The 23,120-nt window shown below is 45.2% G+C and overlaps 1 protein-coding gene across 1 annotated transcript in view; it reads left to right on the plus strand.

The window, feature by feature from the left end:
• Positions 1-23,120, plus strand: part of ASB15 (ankyrin repeat and SOCS box containing 15) — a 105,934-nt gene that overhangs the window by 11,140 nt on the left and 71,674 nt on the right. Inside the window, exons 2-3 of the mRNA XM_078680902.1 lie at positions 9,287-9,339; positions 9,426-9,557. Of these exons, the coding sequence (XP_078537028.1) occupies positions 9,287-9,339; positions 9,426-9,557 (185 nt within the window). The remainder of the gene's footprint in view (positions 1-9,286; positions 9,340-9,425; positions 9,558-23,120) is intronic.

The raw sequence follows: 23,120 nt of genomic DNA on the forward strand, positions 1-23,120 counted from the left end.
GATTTAAAAGGCAAAGTATCACACAACAAAGTTTTTAAAAATCAGGGCTCACTCCCGGCTTCCGCCTCAGGAGACTCACAATTTTAAAGTGACGCGCTTCCAGCCGCGCGCACCTTATAGTGATCAGAAGGGGGCGTGGCCAGCTGAGGTGGGCGTGTCCGCCGTGGCGCCTCGCCCTCAGTGATGGCGAAAATGAAGTGTTCGTGGCAGCGCTAAGTCCGCTGTTTCAGTGCACGGGGTAAGTGATTTAAAAGGCAAAGTATCACACAACAAAGTTTTTAAAAATCAGGGCTCACTCCCGGCTTCCGCCTCAGGAGACTCACAATTTTAAAGTGACGCGCTTCCAGCCGCGCGCACCTTATAGTGATCATAAGGGGGCGTGGCCAGCTGAGGTGGGCGTGTCCGCCGTGGCGCCTCGCCCTCAGTGATGGCGAAAATGAAGTGTTCGTGGCAGCGCTATGTCCGCTGTTTCAGTGCACGGGGTAAGTGATTTAAAAGGCAAAGTATCACACAACAAAGTTTTTAAAAATCAGGGCTCACTCCCGGCTTCCGCCTCAGGAGACTCACAATTTTAAAGTGACGCGCTTCCAGCCGCGCGCACCTTATAGTGATCAGAAGGGGGCGTGGCCAGCTGAGGTGGGCGTGTCCGCCGTGGCGCCTCGCCCTCAGTGATGGCGAAAATGAAGTGTTCGTGGCAGCGCTAAGTCCGCTGTTTCAGTGCACGGGGTAAGTGATTTAAAAGGCAAAGTATCACACAACAAAGTTTTTAAAAATCAGGGCTCACTCCCGGCTTCCGCCTCAGGAGACTCACAATTTTAAAGTGACGCGCTTCCAGCCGCGCGCACCTTATAGTGATCAGAAGGGGGCGTGGCCAGCTGAGGTGGGCGTGTCCGCCGTGGCGCCTCGCCCTCAGTGATGGCGAAAATGAAGTGTTCGTGGCAGCGCTAAGTCCGCTGTTTCAGTGCACGGGGTAAGTGATTTAAAAGGCAAAGTATCACACAACAAAGTTTTTAAAAATCAGGGCTCACTCCCGGCTTCCGCCTCAGGAGACTCACAATTTTAAAGTGACGCGCTTCCAGCCGCGCGCACCTTATAGTGATCAGAAGGGGGCGTGGCCAGCTGAGGTGGGCGTGTCCGCCGTGGCGCCTCGCCCTCAGTGATGGCGAAAATGAAGTGTTCGTGGCAGCGCTAAGTCCGCTGTTTCAGTGCACGGGGTAAGTGATTTAAAAGGCAAAGTATCACACAACAAAGTTTTTAAAAATCAGGGCTCACTCCCGGCTTCCGCCTCAGGAGACTCACAATTTTAAAGTGACGCGCTTCCAGCCGCGCGCACCTTATAGTGATCAGAAGGGGGCGTGGCCAGCTGAGGTGGGCGTGTCCGCCGTGGCGCCTCGCCCTCAGTGATGGCGAAAATGAAGTGTTCGTGGCAGCGCTAAGTCCGCTGTTTCAGTGCACGGGGTAAGTGATTTAAAAGGCAAAGTATCACACAACAAAGTTTTTAAAAATCAGGGCTCACTCCCGGCTTCCGCCTCAGGAGACTCACAATTTTAAAGTGACGCGCTTCCAGCCGCGCGCACCTTATAGTGATCAGAAGGGGGCGTGGCCAGCTGAGGTGGGCGTGTCCGCCGTGGCGCCTCGCTCTCAGTGATGGCGAAAATGAAGTGTTCGTGGCAGCGCTAAGTCCGCTGTTTCAGTGCACGGGGTAAGTGATTTAAAAGGCAAAGTATCACACAACAAAGTTTTTAAAAATCAGGGCTCACTCCCGGCTTCCGCCTCAGGAGACTCACAATTTTAAATAAATTTTAAATAAATGAGAGGGTTTAACTACTACGGTGTTGAATCTTCCAGGAAAAATATTTTGTCTGCACGGGCACAGGAAGCAGTTGTAGGGGTGGGCCAGCTGGTCAGATGGCTTCTTCTTTCTATGAGATGTTAGTATTAAAGGGTGATATATTTGCCAGTCAAGTGATAGAACATTGGGAGTCAAGGTTCTGGATTAAATACAGAGCCTGAGTGCACAATGATTGTGGTTGTCATTAATTATTTGCTCTGGATTAATATAATAACTACATTTAAGTAGATAAATGCTTAAGAACTAATAAGGAATGTGATTAAAATGGGTAGTCACAGGGTCTTTTTTAGTGCATGATGGGGGTCGAGAGTAGGATGTGTTGTTTCATTCTTTTGTCTAAACTCACTAATGTATTTGAATGCAGAAACAGGCAGTCCTGGCTCTAGTCTCCATTTTGGGGTTTTTCCCATGAACAGTTGTTGAGAATACCAGAATTAAAACTACAGATGGAAGGGAGGGTAATACAATTAGGTGGCTCTAAATGATTATGTCAGTGGTATTGTTTTTTTTGTGTAAGGGAGTTGTATGGTGCTAAAGACTATGGGCCCCATTAGGATGGTGGGCGAATTGCCCCTGCCAGGCCGGCGGTAGCCACCGCCGGCCTGGCGGGGGCGATCCGCCCGCCATCCGTGCCAGAATGACCCCCTTCCATATTATTATGGCTGGGGGGTCCACGGCAGACGAAAAGACCATCCGCCGTAGTTCACTGTGCAAAATGCTGTTCGCACTGATTGCACAGTGCCGGATGCTTTTCCGCACTGTGCAATCATTGCAAACCGCATCGCGCACAGTGCAAGCGGTCTGCAGCTTTCTCAACGCAGACTGGTTGTTTCCCATCGCGAGCGGTCGCAAGCATACGCGACCACTCGCAATGAGAAACCTGACCTTCCCGCGTTGAGAATCTCGCCGGGAGGTTTATTTTCCACACTCGCGATCGGCAATTTGATGTTGCTGATCGCAAACGAGGAAAAAGTCTCACCGGGATGTTATTTTGCTTGCTTATGGTCGCCAACTTGACGTTGAGGACCGCGAGCAAGCAAAAAATGCCCGCTACGCCACGCGTTTTTGCACTGTGCTACGTGCAATTTGCATAGCGCGTAGTTGTGCAAAGTAAGCAAACTATGCGAGCGTAGTGCAGTCCTACGCCCAGGGTTACTGGCCATGTGGCCAACCCCCGGCCGTGCATAGTGTGGGGCTGCATGGGGGGTGCTGGCCACCGGATCTGGCCTGGTCACCTAAAGTGCACGATCGAAGGCCCTGCGCAGTGTGGGATTGGACGCCTTTGGGGGGTTGGCCACAGGGCCTTGTGGCTAACCCCCCAATGCGTGGCGGGTAGTTGAATTTATATATGGTAATTAAACATTACTTTACATTAAAAAAAAACTAGAAATTCAGTGGAAAAACATAGGTTAAAGTAACGTTATAGTTAGGTGAAATGTTCAGTAACAACGTAACATTTTAAACTCCAAAAACACTGAAATTCATGAGTTATAGTTATCTCAAGTAAGTATAACTCATGCCCTCAGTTTACTGTAACTCACACTGCTAATTACCCCACTTATTACATCATTCATGATATCTTCTGTGACATCATTGATAATATCACTGCAACATTTGCAGTGAAATTATTGATGAGAAAACTGCATGGCGTGGCGCGAGTAATAGTTACCTCAGGGCACAAGTTATAGTTACTTGAGAGAACTATAAGTGGTGAATTTGAGTGGTTTTTGGAGTATAAAACGTTACATTATTACTGAGTATTTCACCTAACTATAACGTTACTTAAACCTTTTTTTTTTGTTCTGGCTGCATGAGTGGGCACTTCAAGAATGTTCTAAGTTCGCCCAGTGAGGGTCAGATCAGTAGAAATAATATAGGTGACCAAGATGGTAAAGAGGTAAAAACATGGACTTTGCAAATGGTGGTTTAGGCTAACCAATAGTTTCTTGGTAGTAGAATGAAGATTTGTTTGGGGTGTAGTAAGTTAAGCAAGGTAGCCAGGGGATATGCCATGGCCCACTTTGAATACTAAAGACGGGTGACAAGATGACTCCACGGCCCTGGGACACCAGTGTTCCAGCATTGGAATTTATTGTAACACATCGATGCAATCCGAATAGGAAAGGATTAGTTTGACTCCATTGAGCCAATTGAAGTAACGCAGCTGAAAGCAATTATTGATAAAAAGGAAAGCCCGTATCTGGAAAACTGGTGTCCCAATGACATAGAGTAATCTGGTGACCTTATACTAAAGTTAGTAGCTTCGAAAGGGCCCCTCTGTGCTGAGGGACATCAGTCGTTGTTTCAGACGAATGCGGGTAGTATGTCATCTGAAGTTAAATAGGGTTATGGTAGCCAACCAGTACACGACTGTTGGGCCCATTTGAGAAAAATACAAAAAAAAACAGAGTCTGACACGGTACAACAAAATTACTCTAGTAGTTAATTATCCAGGCAGTAGATGAGAGGTTTAATAAGCAGTGTTTTCAGTTCCATTGTACACATTTCATTTGCATGGAAACACTGGCCTTTCAGTCACTTCCAGATGGGCTGAATGGTGTGGGGCTGCTTTTAGTGCTAGATGGGTTGAGATTATTCAGCCCCGAAGAACTCAACTAGTTTATCTGAAATATTGTGCTGCAAGTTGAAACATTTAAACCCATTTTTTAAATATTTTTCTGTGGGAGGCATGGGCCTTCCCCTCAATTCGATGGTAGAATATTGTATACAGAAATATCCTGTGATATACATGACTTCTATTTTCTTTTGACATGTCTATTTTCCATAATTAACACTAATTGGGCAATAGTTTAGTAAATAATATTTAGGGCACTATATTTATGTCATACAATATCCTCACAACATTATTGTGGTGCCACACATAGCAGGGTTCAACGTGAGGCTGATTATAACTTGTTTTTGTCTAAACTGGTTTTGATTCCTAGTTTGGCCCAGTTCATATCCAGCAAGAAATGCCTTTCAACAATTAGTGACTACGAGTGCTGCCAACTGGCACAAGGGCCTGTGTTATCAGCAAATTTAAAGATGGAAATACACTCACGAAACATTCTGTGGCACCTGGGAGCTTAAAGGGGCCATCCCGTGAATGATGTCACAATTAACACACATCTTAAACCCCCAGGTGACATTATCAAACAAACCAACATGTTAGATTGCTTAATGTTAGAGATTGCTAGAGAAATAGATAGGTCTAGCTGGGTAAAGAGGACTGTCCTTCTCTACACTGTATGGCTCATTTAAAACCTTTTCAAATGTTGTCACCTTCCAAAATATTTTTCAAACTCGTGTACTGAGCGTCACAATTGCAAGATTTTCCACTGTACGCGGAACAGCCGTGAATTTATTGTGTTGACATATTAAGTAAAACAGAATACTAGGGAAATGCGGGCCTTACCAGTTGACAAACAATTTTGCTACTAAGATACAACAACCTAAAAATAGCTAGGGGGCAAATGGAAACAATCACACAGCTAAATGTTTTAAGTGCTTGACAGCTGAGTGTCCAGCAACACACATAACAATGCACATACATAGGGCCAGCAGCGGTAGAGGCGGATAGACTGGAGGGGCAGCAGGGCAGAAGGCCAAGGAGGAACGCTGTAGACGAAAATAGACTGCGTTCAGGAACAGAACAACTAGCAGTGATGGCAGGCTCAAGTGTCAACTCCCTCCCGGAAAAGAAGTTAACAGAAATAGCAAATCGGTGTCAAAAAATAGACTAAAAATATATAAACACAAAACTTTCACTTCCAAAATACCGACTGTACAAAAATATTACCCTAGAATGATTTCATCCTGTTTTAAATTTAGCCAAACACACTTGCCACAAGTTGTGGGGTTTGCTGAATATTCTCACTTCGCCCTAGGATATTGTGGCAACTCCTTCTGTGCATGCCCACATTTAGAGCTGCTCAACAAAAAGTCTCAATTGCAGAAGTTAAAAAAAATCCAGCACTCTCAGACCCTCCCCTTTACTGGCAGTGACGAATCTGTGTCAATCTACATGCGTATTAATGTGTGTAAATATAAACTAACAAGCCAAAACAAATAATTCACGTACCAACATTGACCTCGTAGTTTCACTTTGGTTGAAAAAATTATGATCATTAAAACCTCATATTGAAATCATGTAATTACTAGTGCCTCCTTTTAAGAAGTAGTCACCCTCTGATTGCGGCCTCTTGCACAGCAGGAGAAAGTGAGCAGCAGTTGTCAAATAATCAGATTAGGGAAATCTAGCCAGATCCAAGTAAAATATCCAAAGGGTTAATTTAGAGTTTGGCACAGCGTGAGTCCAACTGACAATCACCAGTGCTCTCGCCCCGCCAAAATTGTGGTCCCCCCACTCTAATCAAAGTAGAGGAAAGCCCTGGACTTTGGGTGATGGAGCATTCTCTGCCCCTGCATGGAGACCTCTGTTCTGATGACCTTTCCACCACAGGGACATCAGGTCACAGTAAGATTCATCACAAGCTGTTTAGGGCGTGGTGTTGCTAGATTTCCCTGCTCGGTACCATGTCAAGCATGGCCGTCATGAGCAGAAAAACTGCCTGATAGTCCCCAGCCACAGGCTTGGGTCCAATTTCTTAAGTTTAATTAAATTATTTCTCCTATATTGGCCTTGATGTGTAATCTTTTACGTTTTCACCTTAATTCCAGATTCACTTCTGACACTATAGCACTAAAGTGCTTCATTACTTATATCTCTCAAACCTTTCTTTGGTCTCTCTGAACCCAGGTAGAGTCACTAAAAGCAAGATACAACACTTGGACATTCCTAGGTTTCAATGCTTCGAAATTTGCTCCATCCTGCCTTTTCATTCCTCCAAGAAGGTTTCAAGGATTTATTCGCCACCTAGATTTGTCATCACAAGCTAGCTGTAGCTGTTTCGTGCTGTAGTTAAAGGGCCCCTTTTTAGGTCGAGCATTCAAGACCTTTTGTATGTACTTTAGTATATACTTATATGTCTATGAACTTTGTGGGCTCGGGAGATCAGCCTAAGGACGTGTCTGCTTCCGCTTAGGGACTTTTTTTCTGTTCAACTGCCTCTATTAACTGTCTTGATAGAAAACAACCAGTAGAGGTCAGTAAAATACCAGAATTGATTTATGCTTGTTCAACTGCCTCTATTTAACTGTCTTGATAGAAAACGACTAGTAGAGTTCAGTAGAAGACCAGAGTTGCTTTCTGCTGAGGGACTTTCTTTTTTAAAATTTTGTGGCAACTGCCTCTATTTAACTTTCTTGATAGAAAATGACCGGCAGAGGTCAGTAAAATACCAGAATCACTTTAGCATTCTCTAGATTCCAGTCCATTGAAATTGTCTTCCACCAGCGCCGTAGACAATTTTTTTGTCAAATCTTGTATTTTCAGTGATATGACCACCGAAGGCCCTGATTTTATATTAAAAACAGAGCTTTGGACTATACCATTTCCCGCTGAAAGGCAATATTTCTCTCCATATGTTCCCATACCTGGCGTACCTCATACAGCTTGGTGCTTACTTTCCTTTCCATGTTGAAGAACAGTAGATGTTTCAGCCCCTAGGCTAATGGGCTGCATAGCTAAATACATATAGGGTTCCAAAGGTGAGGCCGATTGCATTGCAAATGCTTGTTTACTTTTTGCTTTACTGATCATTTTTATGTGAATATGGCATTACGATTATGAGTTGTGCTTTATTTCTGAGGGAGCCAGTTACTAGAGTTGAAGTCCTATTAGAAATATGAGTCCCACAGTGGGTCTGGTGTTTTTCACCTGTAGATCCCACTGGTTCAAACCAGTTAAAGTATCTGGGAGAAATGCTGAGAGCAAACAGAGGACTAACCAGGGTACTTGTAACCAGAATTACTGATTGCCTTGGAAATTCATCATTTCTAAGAGGTGCCTCAGGGCCCTACTTGTAATCCCTTATAACTTGTTCCCCCAGTGTTACTAATGCCCTCAGTATCAGTTACTCTGGGGGTTACCAGGCAGATTACCCGAAACCTCATAATGAACCAATAGTGTGTTTCACATGTTTTCCTTTGCTGTCGCGTATTTTCGTTTTATGTGTCTTTCTATTGTATAGACCCACCGCTGCTTTGGATTAATGACTGTGCTTTATAATTATAACCGAAAAAACTGGGGTGATATTTTGCACTGTTCAAGACTTCAGGCATAAACTAATACTTGAAAAATGTGTGGACCTATGAGTTTCCTAAGCATATATACGGAGGAATACTAGGATTCCTCTGATGAACGCAATGTCCATGTCATCCTAAGGAACATGGTTGAATAGAGAGTATTGTTTATCGCTCGCCTCTGTACCTCAAAGATATTCCCCAGCAAGGCTAACTGTTGTCTTGGGGCTGACAAATCAAGCTCATCTGTTTGGAACAATTGACCTGTTTGAAGTGGATGGCACCAGGTTGTTAGTGAACTATCAGCAATTTGGCAAGTAAATTCCTCCAAGTGTTCTCCCCAGAACATTATTTCAAGGTTTGACTTTATACCGACTGTGGAGAGGGTTCTGAAACAGGCCCAGGGTGATTGTGGACCTGTCATCCCTCAGTTTGCATGAACTGCATGCCTACTCAAAGGCCTTACCCAAGGCTTGAGTTTAGAAGATCTTGTGCCACTTAATCCACTGATAGATACATGAAATTGCTCCACACTACACAACAACAACACATTCTACACAGTAGCCTGGTACTACGTTAAAAGCCATGTGAACGTGTGATTAACTACAGGGGCTAATTTAGGTTGAGGAGGAACATATCCATCACAAGCTGCAAGATATACACATAAGGCAAATTTACGTACAAAGAATCTGAATGAAACTCATTTCCATACGTATTGGTTTTCTTGATAGTCTGACATTGATCATGTCGCCCTAGCTCTATGTTGCTGCTCTAGAGTTGTTAGTGGATGACCAACCATCCCTGGAAGCATAGCTCGCCCCACCAAAGCCCCGAAAGTGATGGATTGTGTTCCCTAACCATGATTGCTGTTGCTATATCCAAATATGAAAATAATTATAGTTCCATCAGAACATCACAGACTCCACAAATAAAGACCACCATATTTGGAACAGATGAATTGTGAAGACCAACCGGTCTTTACAATCTTCACGTCAGACAATTCTTCCAACATTTTGTTGCCCAGTCATGTGTGGAACCAGCACACATATTTAGAAAGTATTTGTATATAAAGGTATTATCTAAAGGGGCCCTTTCTGAATAATAAACATCCTAGATATCCATAATAGTTAAATATATGTTCATCACATTGTTTAGAATCTTGCATTAAGCTGCGAGTCAAGTCATGCTTTTCCATGTTAAGTGTATTAAAAACATAACCTTGACATTTGTATGTATTGAAGGTCTGTGAGAAGTCTAACAATGATCTTTTTTGCATTGTCTGCTTCATAGGTTTGTTCCTGCCAGTGAAGACAACAGAAAGATTGTGGCTGCAGTTAGACAAGGTAGGTTAGCTGACATCTCAAATATTTAGTGGGCAATAGATAGAAGGAACACAGTGAAATTGAGAGACCTCTCTACTTCTGTTAAGGGGAAATATCTGAGCTGCAGATCTTGGTGAAACACCGCTATGCTCTCGATGAAGCCGATGAGAGAGGCTGGTTTCCTCTGCACGAAGCCGCGGTTCAGCCTATTCAGCAAGTACTGGAAATTGTCCTGGATGGTAAGTCAGCACAAAAAGCTTGAACCAGTAAGGCAGAAATGAGTTAAAATTAAAAGAAATGTTGATGCAAACTGGGGAAGAGAAGAGGGTACACGTGGAAAAATGTTTTGGATCAAAAATCTATTGGTGAAATGGCTTTTACTTTGCAGCTCTCTGTGAATAACAGGTCATATAGTTGCTAATTGTGATTGGAGGGAAGATGGGAATATAACCGTTTTGAACCAATAATGCATCAATAACTATTATTACCTCTTACCCTAAAAGATGGTAGCCATGTGTGGTTAATGGCTCTGACTTTAACAGAAGCAGGTCGGACAGACCCTGATCGTTCTGGGGTTGTGAGTGTGTGTGCTAGTGTTTCCATTAATAGAAGCAGAACTATCAGTGGTGTGAAGGAGTTGGATTGTAGAGGATCTTCTCATCTGGACATGAAATGGAGAAGGAAACATGGTCCCCCTTCAAAGCTCTGAAAGCTAATGAGCTGGCAGGCTGCTATTGAACCCTCTCCATTGGCTTGTTAGTATTTAGAACTGGCTTACAGAGACACAAATCCGTCCTCTCTGGTTTGGAAGCCAATGTATTTTCCACTTAGCAGGGGACTTCATTTGAGAGCCTTCAAATATGGATGAATGCCAGCTGGATTGGAGGACTTTGAAAATAATTGACATGAGAAAAAGACAAGATGCCAACACGTAAGAAGCAGCGGCGGATAGTCATTTATTTTGCTCCCCACTGTAGGCTGACAGATGACCTGCTTGACGCACAGTCTTCGCATTCACTCCTCTCATCTATCCCAATGCATGCAAACTGAGATGTACCTCCTTTAATAGACATAATTTAGATCATAAAGCTAAAGCAATGTTTTAAATACATCCTAGTTTAGCTCTTTCAACTCCTTGGAGCCCCCAACAGATGTCCTGAACTACCAAGCAACTTTCCTGCTACTGTGGTGAACTAAAAAAGGGCAGGGAGTATTGGTAACCGCCACTATGACAAAGAAGACTAGGACTTGGCGTAATGACGTTTATGTGGCCTATTCACAAAGGTAAACTTGCACTGAGCAAATCTACTTGTGTACAGTTACTGTTCCACTTTGTAATAAATGTATTACATTTGGCTATTAATCATTTCATCATAATCTTTATTTCGGCAACTTGCCATAAAAGCTCAGAATAATAATGACATGCAAGTGTGATAAAACTGTTAAAAAACAAACAGGAATTAAAAACAATTGTTAATTTAAGAAGCAACAAATTAACCTAATAGCAGCAGAGCTCATAAGGTGTATGTGATATCATCAATAAAATTCCAAGCACATATGAGCTAATATAAAAACACATTTGACCAAGAGATCCTACAGATTAAAAGTGGCAAACCAACCAATGCTTAATTAAATTATTTTGGCGTATCCGCCACATATTGGAAAGAAAATGGGCAAAGACAAAGGGTTTTGATCTATCAGTTCTTAACATCCTAAAATCAGGTTTGTAGTCCCTGATTCCCAGGTTGCGGCATAAAGGCTAGATCCACTTCCATCTAGATGCATGATACATAGGACAAAAAATAAGGACGTGCTCAATAGATTCTAATGCCTCGGGACAAAAGGGACAGTACAAATTAAGCTTGGCACAAGATTGAAGCCATTTTGCCTTGATTGAGCTTAGTGGCAAGGTGCAAATTAGAAATTTCACATAAAGTGACTTGACCCATAGGTCAAGCCAAGTAGCCTTCCAAAAGAAAAAAATCTTTAAACTCCAGAAAGGCTGTGGTGAGAGAGTCCGTCCTCCTGTTCCTACATATCTCTTCCTCTATGACCAATAAATGCCCTTAAGCATAGATTTAGATAACACACAAGCATTCTGAGGGGCAGACCATAGGTTCTTACAGCCGATTTCAGTGAGGCGATGTTTAATGAACTGGAACCATGGAATCCTTAAAGCGCTGGGTACAGTCAGAATTTCTTCTAGGCCCACCGATATGACAATAATTTTGGGGATGCTCATATCCATCTCTAATACAACAGGGGTCTAAGGCCAGCTTTGAGGACAAGGGATCTTTGACCCACCTCTAGCTGAAACTGAACAAGTGGTGTGCTAACTGGCGGGATTGAGGGAGTGGGCAGTTTCTTCGGAGACGACTTATTGCTCGACCATCGCACCTTTGTGCAGGTGACTGGGACCTCAGACAGGAATTACCTACTCCATGCCACGATCTCCCACTACATCAAGACGAATTGGGCGCCACAACGCACCCACCCACAGCAGCATGAACTAGTACACCTAATGCACTACATGGGGGCAGGTGGACACCTGGTGCGATGGCTGTATACCGGGATCAGAACCCACGCTGCAATCTCCCTCGACACACTACGGGAGCTCTGGTCCCGAGATACAGGGGAGGAACTCACTGACACGACTTGGAGCGTGGCATTGGAACACTCTCGGAGGGTCTCCAGAAACGTGAAGTTCAAATTCATCCAGGCCATGATCCTTCATAGGGCATACCTCACCCCGAAGAGGATACACAAGATGTTCCCCAGTGCCTCCCATCAGTGTCCGCGCTGTGGGACGGACGAGGCGGACTTCCTCCATATGCTATGGTCATGCCCGCGGTTAAGGGGGTACTGGGGAGAGGTGTGTCAGACACTGCGGGAGGTGTCTCGGATCCAGGTGGAGGACAGTGCATTGTATTGCCTAATCGGGGCCCGGCCTCGCCCTAAGACATTAAAACCCAAGCTGAGATTTGTAGACTTGGCCCTTCTCCTAGCGATCAGGAAAATCACAATGCAGTGGAAGTCCCCGAGAGCGCCCAGGGTGGAGGCATGGCGAAGCGACGTAGTAAAATGGGGTAAGGCAGAGAGTATTGCCCTTAGACAGGAGGAAGATAAAGGGAGGCGGAAAATCCCGATGGCACTGGACTGGGACACTATGCTGCTGACATTAGAGGGTATTGACCAGCCCTTATCACAGGACACCTGAACACACTGAGGCCTAGGGGACCTAAGGTGACACGTGAAAGGCATTGAAAGGACCGGGAGTTGGTGGGAAGAGGTTTCACTGCAAATTCCTTGTGGAGATTGAACAGCGTTGGGGAGAGTAGACCGAATGGACAGGAGAAATTAAGCACCAAAGTTGGACGGGTGGGGGGGGATAGTTGGGGAGAGGGTGGGAGGGGAAGGGACTGCCCCTGAAGTTCACAGAGAATGCTACTACTGTATGTAAAACCGGATGGAAACACAGGGAGTAGACGGGGAGAAAATTGAAAACCGTGATGTATGACCTATTTCGGATGACTATGTATACTATGTTGGTAATATGCATTCACGAATAAAGTTTAAAAAAAAAAAGTGGTGTGCTAACTGGGAGGTTGGTTAGAGAGCGAAGAAACCTGTTCTCCACTAATTCACAATCATCAACATTTACATGGCCCCAAAGTACCACCTCCCCCCATATAGTGATGCTTCAAAGGTTTGCAAGTTGTACATTTTCAAGGCAGGGGAAATTGGTCATAAAGAAAAACCTCGAATTGCCCTCACTAAACCCCCAGTGTACTCCCCAGTGTACTTTTCCAGGTTCAATCTATTCTTTTGGATCTGTGGCATCCAACCAAATTGTTCTTTGAGCAAAAACCCAAGGTATTCGAATGTGTGGAATCTCTCCAAGGGTACACCATCTAACACAGGATGATAATGAACTGATGGGCAAGGATTAAACACCATATACTTGGTTTTGGAGAAGTTAATTTCAAGGCCTCTCTGCCCACAGAACACACCAAACTGATTTATTTGATTTAATAGATTTGGGATACCTAAAGGAGATTTAGAAACCAACAGGGTATCATCGGCAAACAGGAGCTTCCTGTTTGCCAATCTAGGGGTGCCATGGTTACATAGCTCTAGCTGAGCCACCAAGTCATTCATGTATAACAAAAACAGAGTTGGAGCAAGGACACATCCTTATCTGACAACCCATGTAACAGAAATAGGTGAAGTTTGTTCCCCAGACGAGCCATAAGTAACCTGCTCATAGTTATTCAAGCGGAGCTCCTTATGACATCTATAAGATATTTGGGCACATCCAGGTCATTCATGATCTTCCACAGGGCATCAATAGGCACAAGGTCAAAGGCTGATCGGAGGTCCACAAAGACCACGTATAAAGGGCCTCCCACCAAGGTGAAATGTTTCCAATACATAAGTTGCAGGTGAAGCACTTGGTCAATGGTGCTAGTCCCCACTCTAAACCCAGCCTGCAATGGGGTCAACAATCCCCCCTCGTCCACCAGGTTTGTAATTTACCTAATAGGATCCTGCTAAAGAGTTTCTGGGAAGAATCCATTAGGCTAATAGGACGATAGTTGGAGGGTGACGATCTTAAGTCTTTCTTAAAAATTGGGATGATTTCTGCTCCAGCCCACGTGGGGAACATAGGAAACTCTCTCAATATTGCATTGAAGAGCCGGGTAAAGTAAGTACTCCAAGTGTCCTTATCAGCCTTAAATAGGTCCCCTGGCACCTTGTCTAAGCCAGGCGCTTAGCCTTGGGTAATCCAGTTGATCGCTCCTGCGGCCTCCCTGGCCATTATGGGCCTGATACCACCGTTCTCTAGCCAAAAAGAGCCAATCCATAGTGATAGCTTGGCCCCAATTTCTTTCCCCGAGAGCAAGAGTCTGCATTGGCCCAGGGAACCTGCAGCTAGTGTCCATACCTCCCTGCTTGTTCTTAGATGGACTATTCCTTCCCCTGAGAATAAAAGGCCACAACAAGGTCAACAGGGTCCTCAGCAACAGTGCCTCCATATAACTGTGTGAAGTGGTCAACCCAAGCAGTAGCACTAATATTACAATAGACCACCATTGGGACTCAGGGGATTTTGTCCCAGACCTCCAGCACCTTCTTTCTTATGAGATAACTGGGACTTTTGTTCTTGAAATTCGAAGGGTGCGGGGTCTATCTTTTGTGCAGCACTAATATTACAATAGATCTGTGCGGCTGTCTCCCCTCCCTTATCAGCCAATATATGGCAAAACAATTGTTGATCTTTGTTTCTAACTGCGGCTAGCATGGATTCTCATTTGGCCTGTTTGCAGTCTCTCTTGGCCCCTGAAATGGCAGATTTTTAAGATTACCTTCCGCTCTGGATTTGTATCCTACACCCCCGCCTTTAAGGCATCTATAAGTGCCCACCTAGCTAACCTGCAGGCTTTGATATACCACAAAACTTGTTAGGAAAAGTCCTAGACTCAACTAAAACAATTTTTAAGAGTGGAAAATATGAATTGCAGCTAAGTCCACCCAGGAGGAAGGGTCATAAGGGGAAACTCCTATTTTCTCCACAGCTACCAATGCGGAAGTAAAAACCTCAAAAATCTGCACCCGGGAGCTTCCACTCTCACCTACTGTGCCCCACTTCAGCCTACCACCGTTATTAGTAGGTACTATCCTCCTATCAAAGGGTTCATTATTATAACTCAGTAAATTAGTACACTATGATCTCAACGTAAGGTCCAGAGCATTGTGGTCACGTCCTGTCTAGATACAACCTTAATAGCAATCAATTTTAGCCACAGTCTAACATCCAGTAAGATATTATCCATCAGGCTGGAACTACCCTGCCAATTAAAGGTATGTTCCCCCCGGCATCGGAAGGAGCTCTGGCGTTACAGGCCCACAGACGCGCTTCAACATTTACAAATGTAAGTTTAATATGAAGTGTAGAATTACATGTCTTCACCCCTGAATTCAGAGCTGGAACCCCATTTACAATTTTAAAGTTACTACTAACTTTTCACATGTGGACAGAGATCTCTGCCACAGGGACGAAGGAAGAGCTTCATGTGGTAAACTATACAAAAATTGTTAAAAGTTTATTCAACTAAATTCATCTTAAAGTGACATATTAATGTGAATTACTTTTATATAGTTCTTTAAAATGCAGTAAAAACTGCTGAAGCATCAAATATCCTAATTTTGAATTAAATGATTAATGTAGTATACTAAATTAAAATTAATTAATATAAAGTTCCTTTTATTTTTTAAATTAAAAAGGTTCTTAAAATATTTCATAATTATTTAAATATTAATCAAATTAATAAAAAAATGTAAGAAGATGAAATTAATTCATTTATTGTGCAATGTTTCCTATGGAGGGATATTTTAAGATCCTGCTAGTGGCGCCTCCTCCGGTAAGGCGGGGGAGCATTGCCCCACTGCTTCAACTGCAAGCTGAATACAAAAAACAAAATGATAATAGCAGAATGTTTTTATTGTTTTGTTTTTTGTATTCAGTTTGCAGTTGATGCGCCGGGTAGGGCTGGGCTCTGCACGTCACAAGGGGAGGAGTGGTGGCAGCACCTTAAGTGCGTATGATGGTTTGACCAGCTGTTTGGAGCCGGCCAAACAGTCATGCACACTTTGAGATGTTCTCCACCCAGGCTGCATTATCGCCTGGATGGAGATCATGCACAGCAGCCAGCCCCTGCCTGAGTGTCGAACCGTGGTGCTCAGACCAATAACAATGATTTTTTTATCCCCCACCCCACCGCCACCGTTGGGTAGTGGCTGCTACTGGTCTCTGCCTCCATTAGTTCCTGTGGGAAGGTGTGTAGTAACAGTGGTTGGCCAAATTGCGGTGCTCGGCATACTCTGGGTCTGAGCTGGACTACATTTACTACTGTTTTGGGTCCTTTTTCGCTGTAGTACCTTTGGAAGTAGAAGTGCAGTTTGTGAATAGGAATGAGCTTGCTCTTTGTGAAGGGCATATCACCCCTCCTAGCCGTCCCTTAACCAGTGGCGTCACGAGGGGGGTGCGGGCCGCACCAGGTGTCACCAGCAGAGGGGTGACACCAAAATGAACTCACTATTTATTTACTGTTCATGTAACACCGTCCGTACTTATTAAACAAGCCAAGACGTTGTGCAATGCGGATCATTATAGGAACAGTAAATAAATAGCGAGTTCATTTTGGTGTCACCCCTCTGATGGTGTCACCTGGAAATGGAATAGGTCCATGGTAATGGCGTAATGTGGCGATTATAAATGGGGCCATCGGATTATCTCCTGCATGAACCGGGTGATGCAAAACCAGAAATCAAAAACCTTCTTTTCTATCTTTTTCCCAAACATTGCGAAAATACTTTCCTGAAAGTAAAAGAAAGGTGACCTTCCGTGAAAAATGATCTGTCACAAATTAATGGACAAAGCCCTTTTTCACTGTAAAAGAAAACTGCTAATCTGTGCGTTTTCTTTTTTTTTACAAACAGGCGTGTCATTATTTACAGGACTTTAAATCAATGTAAATTGTGTTTTCATTTATCTGCTTTCTACACTTAGTAGTTCACATACTGGTCGTGAGAAGTAATTCCCGAGACAAAAGATAGTGATATCTTTTGAGATGTGAATGAGAAGTGCCTGGCTGACATGTTGAAGGAGGAGGACATCCAGTCCTTTCAGGATTTACAGGACAAATTTGGTCCGATCCTGGTCGTTTGCTGATGGGCCACCCTGAGGCACAAGTCTGTATCAGGGGAGGCACCCTCCCATGAGAGCCTGGGTGAAGCTCCGACTCTCCCCGGTGCCTGGCATGTCGGCGGATGGTCCTGGCTGTAAGTCAGTCAGTCCTCGGGCCACAGAGTGAGTTGCTGCTGCTATTTTAAAGGGGAGTGGAGAAGTAAGTGCAAGGTTGTGCTGCTGGGATCTTGGGGAATGGGACCCAGTGGCGTCACTAGGGGGTTGCGGGCCGCACCGGATGACACCAAACTTTTCCACTCAATTTCAAAGCGCATGTCATGAGTTTATTTCAGTCACTTTGAGAAGAGCCAAAAACTGTGGGAGAAACCATGGGGGGGGGGGGAGAAGGTGACGAGGAAAGGGTTAAAAGAGCAGCAGGCGGGGGAGGGGAGTGCAGGCGGAGGGGGTGGATGGTGCAGGCAGAGAGGGAGATGGTGCAGGCTGAGAGGGAGATTTTGCAGGCAGAGGGAGAGATGGTGCAGGCAGGGGGTGAGACGGTGCAGGCGGAGGGGAAACGGTGCAGGCGGAGGGGAGATGTTGCAGGCGGAGGGGAGATGGTGCAGGCAGAGGGAGAGATGGTGCAGGCAGAGGGAGAGATGGTGCAGGCAGAGGGCGAGATGGTGCAGGCAGGGGGCGAGATAGTGCAGGCAGGGGGGATGGTGCAGGCGGAGGGGAGATAGTGCAGGCAGGGGGGGGAGATGGTGCAGGCAGGGGGGTATTTTGGTGCAGGCTGAGAAGGAGATGGTGCAGGCAGAGGGAGAGATGGTGCAGGCAGGGGGGAGATGGTGCAGGCAGGGGGTAGATGGTGCAGGCAGGGGGAAGATGGTGCAGGCAGAGGGGAGATGGTGCAGGCAGGGGGGAGATGGTGCAGGCAGAGGGAGAGATGGTGCAGGCGGAGGGGAAATGGTGCAGGTGGAGGGGAAATGGTCCAGGCAGAGGTAGAGATGGTGCAGGCAGAGGGAGAGACGGTGCAGGCGGAGGCGAGATGGTGCAGGCGGAGGGGAGATGGTGTGGACAGAGGGAGAGATGGTGCAGACAGAGGGAGAGATGGTGCGGGCAGAGGGGAAATAGTGCAGGCAGAGGGGAAATGGTGCAGGCAGAGGGAGAGATGGTGCAGGCGGAGGGGAAATGGTGCAGGCAGAGGGGAAATGGTGCAGGCGGAGGGGAGATGGTGCGGACAGAGGGAGAGATGGTGCAGGCAGAGGGGAAATTGTGCAGGCAGAGGGAGAGATGGTGCAAGCAGAGGGAGAGCTGGTGCAGGCAGAGGGAGAGCTGGTGCAGGCGGAGGGGGAGATGGTGCAGGCAGAGGGAGAGCTCGTGCAGGCAGAGGGAGAGCTGGTGCAGGCGGAGGGAGAGCTGGTGCAGGCAGAGGGGAGATGGTGCAGGCAGAGGGGAGATGGTGCAGGCAGAGGGGAGATGGTGCAGGCAGAGGGAGAGATGGTGCAGGCAGAGGGAGAGATGGTGCAGACAGAGGGAGAGATGGTGCAGCAGAGGGTGAGATGGTCCATGCGGTAAGTCGTGAGGGGGTGACACCATGAGTTACCCGCACCGGGTGACACCAACCCTAGTGACGCCACTGCCCTTAACCCCTAACCCCTCCTTACTCCCCCCTAAACTGTGCCCATTTAATAGTAAGTATTCCCCATTTTCCAGTGACTCTTCCTGTCCTTCCCACATTTACTACTAAAACGTGTGAGCATATGTCTGCAGTCGGGTGGGAATTTCTGCACATAAAAAATAGGCAATACAGACCCCACGGTAAGTAGGTTTGTGAACTCCATTTTGAAGCTAATAAACGTACTACAAAAAGCCATTTGTGAATAGGCTCTGAGGTGTATGTCGCTTTAGGATTGATTAAAAAAAAAATACAGGTAGATAAAATCCTTAAGAGAGAGAAAAAGGTTAAGGGAACACAGCTAGGAGACCAATGTAAGGCTTACTCCACAGGAAAACACCAATTTTACCCAGCTGGCTCCATGTTCAGAAGGCAATCAAAACAAATCATCGTGGCATTAAGAAACCTTAGGTCCGTTGACTTTAATGATTTGAAAGGAATGCCGTACTGCCTTTGGTGGACGGAAGCAGGAACCAGAGGGAACAGCAGAATGAGTCATTAGGCATTTAATAAACAACCTTCTAAAATAGCAAGAAGCTGGGTATTTTACCTGCTGTATTTTCAAGCCCTCCAAAAAGGACTGATATCCAGTCATTATCTCTGAAAATAGAAGACAGCAAGACCCAACAGGAACCAGCATGAGGAAAATCAAGAATTCTGTTTCCTTCTCAAAAGATGATCAGCACTCCAAACAAGGTGCACGAAAGACAGAAGTACAGCTTAAGTATGGGTGGTCATCTGTGAACAACTTCATGCTTGCAGCTTAACCTTTCAAAGTCCACAGCCCCAAATAGAGTCTCAGGAGAAAGTAGGGCCGGACTAGTAGTAGCGGGCACTGGGCATTTTTTCGGTGGGCCACCAGGGTGAGGGGCCGGGTTTGGGCCCCAGTGGCGCCATTTTGGTTACCGTGGGCCGGTTTCGGCCCCTTTTAACAAAATCAGCCGAAACCGGCCCTAGCAAACAGCTTTGCCGCACGGCCCCCGGAGGCCGGCCAAGCAGTTTGCCATGGCCAGTTTCGGTTCCCAGTCTGGCCCTTGGAGAAAGGAATCACAGAACAACTGAACCACAGTGGCAATGATTGTAACAGAGAGCCCCAAAGTCTGGAAATGCAACAGCGTGCCTCCAGAAAAATCTCTGCCCCATCATTCTTGATGTTCCTCAGAACCCTGAAAAGGGTAGAATGGGGTATACCATACAGAAGCCCAGGAGAGTGCACTTCCCATACCATCACAATCAGTGCTCCAGTAGAATGCGCAGTGGCGTAGCAAGGGGGTACAGGGGGTGGGTGGCACAAGTTTTGGGGGGGCGGCAAGGGCTGGAATCGGCATTCCCGATTCGGCCACCAAGGGCAGCAAATGCAGGGAGCGCCACAGGCTGCAGGAGGCCTAGCTACGCCACTGAGAATGCGCCTGTCAAACCCTAACTTTCCTCTCCTCTACTAGGAGAATATTATTTTATGGCAAGGCACATAGCCCAATATTATGCATTGCTCTTTAAGTGCAGAACACACATCAGCAACATCACAATGTAAAGAACTTAGAAAAATAATCTATTAACAGTCCATTCTCAATATGATTCCCTGTGTGGGAGCCATCTTCCTTCTTTGTTGCTGTTCACAGCATAGATAAGTCCTGCTTGTATTTGCTCTTTGAGTATGACGTAACATGTATGCTACAGGTGTATGGCCTTTTGGGAATAAGTCTGCTATGAGAGGACCGTATGTGAGGCATATTGGTTTATTTCAGGTAAGGTGAGGTTCTGCTAAGGAACATGTTTTCAAGCGTAGGGATAGCATTTGCTACGATTTAATGGGATTAGGTCAAATTAATTTAAACATTTTGTGAAGCCTTAAGGAATCTAACTAGACACTTGGTGGTGTTTTTATGTCTAAATAACCAGCTCAATGAGCGTTTATGCTCAAGTGACCCACACTGAATTTGAATTCAGTTGGGAGCAGGCTCAAGCACAGCTTTGTAATTTCGATTTGTTCTAGAACTTGAGACTGTAGCATGTGGTTCATTCTTGAGCGGTCTAGAGCGGTCTAGACTCCTCCGTGCCCGACTCTGAAGTGATCAGGAAGCGGAATGCAGAGGAGGAGAAAGACACCACATGCAATGCTCTCTCTCTGTTTTAGACTCCGATAGGTTCAGAGATCTAAATGGAGAAGTGCAGCCACATTAAATTGCCCCCTACGTTGTCTGTGCAGAGGTGCGAGTATCTAGCTTGACAGTGCTCCAAAACGAAGTGCATGTAGTGTGGGTCATCTGGATCGCTGTAGTGGCGGCAGATGGTGTGGTGGCCATCTTGGGTTGAGCCAAGATAGGCTAATGCCTAATTAACACAATGGACATCTTTTGGGGGACAATAGATCGTCTTTTTATCTATCTTTCACCGTTGGAGTGAGTAGAAGGCAATTGGGAATCATAGTTCACCCTTAATTAGTGAGATTTATTAAGAAAGGAATGTTTAAGGTTTCTATTTTTGAGATAGAATTTGGAAAACTTTTTCCTGAGTGGTGGATTCCAGATACTGAAGAAAGCCGGACAGAATGGAGAATACTAATGTAGCATGTGGAGGACAGAGTGAAGGATTTGAAGGAAAACCTGTAAACACTAATGAGGATGAACAGTTTTGATCTGTGGAATAGGTAACAGGTGGTGATATAGCTGGCGGATGTGGCCAAAAGGTGACTCAGAAGCAGAAACATGTCCACAGAGAGAAGGTGAAAAAGAATAAAGGCGCCTTTAACCAGGAAGGCGAGAGAGGTGCAACTATAATAGAGTTGGATGGTAAGGCTGTAAAGCCTTTAAGGTGCACAGATCTATTATTTGTGATGAGTCTTCCAGTAGTGGAGACATTGTGATTTCTTACTTGTCCTATTCTAATGACTCTGAAGGAGAAGAGTCAATAGAAAAGGGTTAAAAAGGAGAAAGACGAACTGGATCAGGTCAGCGATCCTCTGGGAGATTTGATGTTTGAACCAAATACTATTCAACATCCGCTCTCTCCTCAGTGGGTGCCTGCTAAGCACGTGGCCCAATATGTTGAATTTTGGATTAGGCGAGAGATGCCTAAGGAGGTGAGAACTAGACCCAATTTGGAGTGCCCAAGACATCCTTTAGCTAATAAAGTGTTGTATACCCTGGAGCTGGATGCTAAAATTATAACGTTCTTGAATACGTCCGGTTGAGATCCCAGATGTGGTCTTGATAAGGGACTAAAGGGTTGTCAGGACTGACTTCTAGATGTGTTTGGCCCACTAAAAAAAGTTTTGATTTGTGCGAGAAGGCATATTTACAAGAGACGGCAGTAGATGTGTTAGAATTGCGACAGTGGATCCAAAGAGCGATATGCTTATTAGGAAACACTAATGCTTCATTGTGTGCAGAGCGTAGGAAGAGTCTGTTAATGAAAATAAACCCAAAGTTAGTGGATCTGGCTAGCAAAAAGTCAGGTCAAAATGTGAAGGGCCTCCTTTTTAGAGATGAAAAGGACATTAGGAAGGTTTTAGGAGGGGCCAGGAGAATGCATTGTTGATTCCCCGGCCAAGGATTGGGAATCACGAGAAGTTCATTCTCACGCGGAAATAGAACCAGTGGCTACCAGAACTATGGATTCAATGTGGGCGGTTTCTATCCCCAGAGACAGAGGGTAAGAGCAAGATATAGAGGTGAGAGAAGGAAAAGGCAACAAGGTATATTTGGAAAAAGACCCTTTGTGTATTGTGGAAAGTTGGGTGGCAGACTCGCCCATTTATTAGACAGGCAGAAAGAGATAACTTCAGATCCTTGGGTTTTACAAACCGTGAGGGAATATCGGATAGATCTAGTAGAAAACCCAATTCAAATAAGGCATCAAATTATGTTGTGCTTTTCAAAAAAGAAGAAAAAATGGTAGAGTACGAAGTGCAGGAGTTGGAAAGGAAGGGTGCTATAATGAGAGCAGACAGTACTTCAATAGGGTTTGTGAGCAACCTCTTTCTTGCAAGGACAAGGGCATGAGACCTGTCATAAATTGTAAAGAGTTAAACAAGTGGGTGCAATACAATCTCTTCAAGATGGAAGGGATTCATATGTTGAGGGATCTCTTAAGGAAAAGAGACTGGTTGACACGTTAGATCTGAAAGATGCCTATCTAACTGCGCCAGTATGTTTAGAACAAAGGAATTACCTAAAGTTTCAATGGAAAGGGATTATGTGGAGATTCAAGAGTCTCCCTTTCGGTCTGACTTCAGCTCTGTGGTGCTTCACAAAGGAGATGAGGCCTATAGGTGCTTTGTTACGAATGAGAGAAGTGCGCTTGATAGTGTACTTGGAAGACATCTTACTTATGTTACAGAGCAGAGTGTTGGCAGAGGAACATCACAGTCTTGGCTGTACGTGTATTAGAGGATCTAGGGTTTGTAGTAAACAGGAAAAAATCATGTATGGACCCCACACA

Source organism: Lissotriton helveticus, chromosome 1_1 (assembly GCF_964261635.1).
Source record: "Lissotriton helveticus chromosome 1_1, aLisHel1.1, whole genome shotgun sequence".
Taxonomy (NCBI): domain Eukaryota; kingdom Metazoa; phylum Chordata; class Amphibia; order Caudata; family Salamandridae; genus Lissotriton; species Lissotriton helveticus.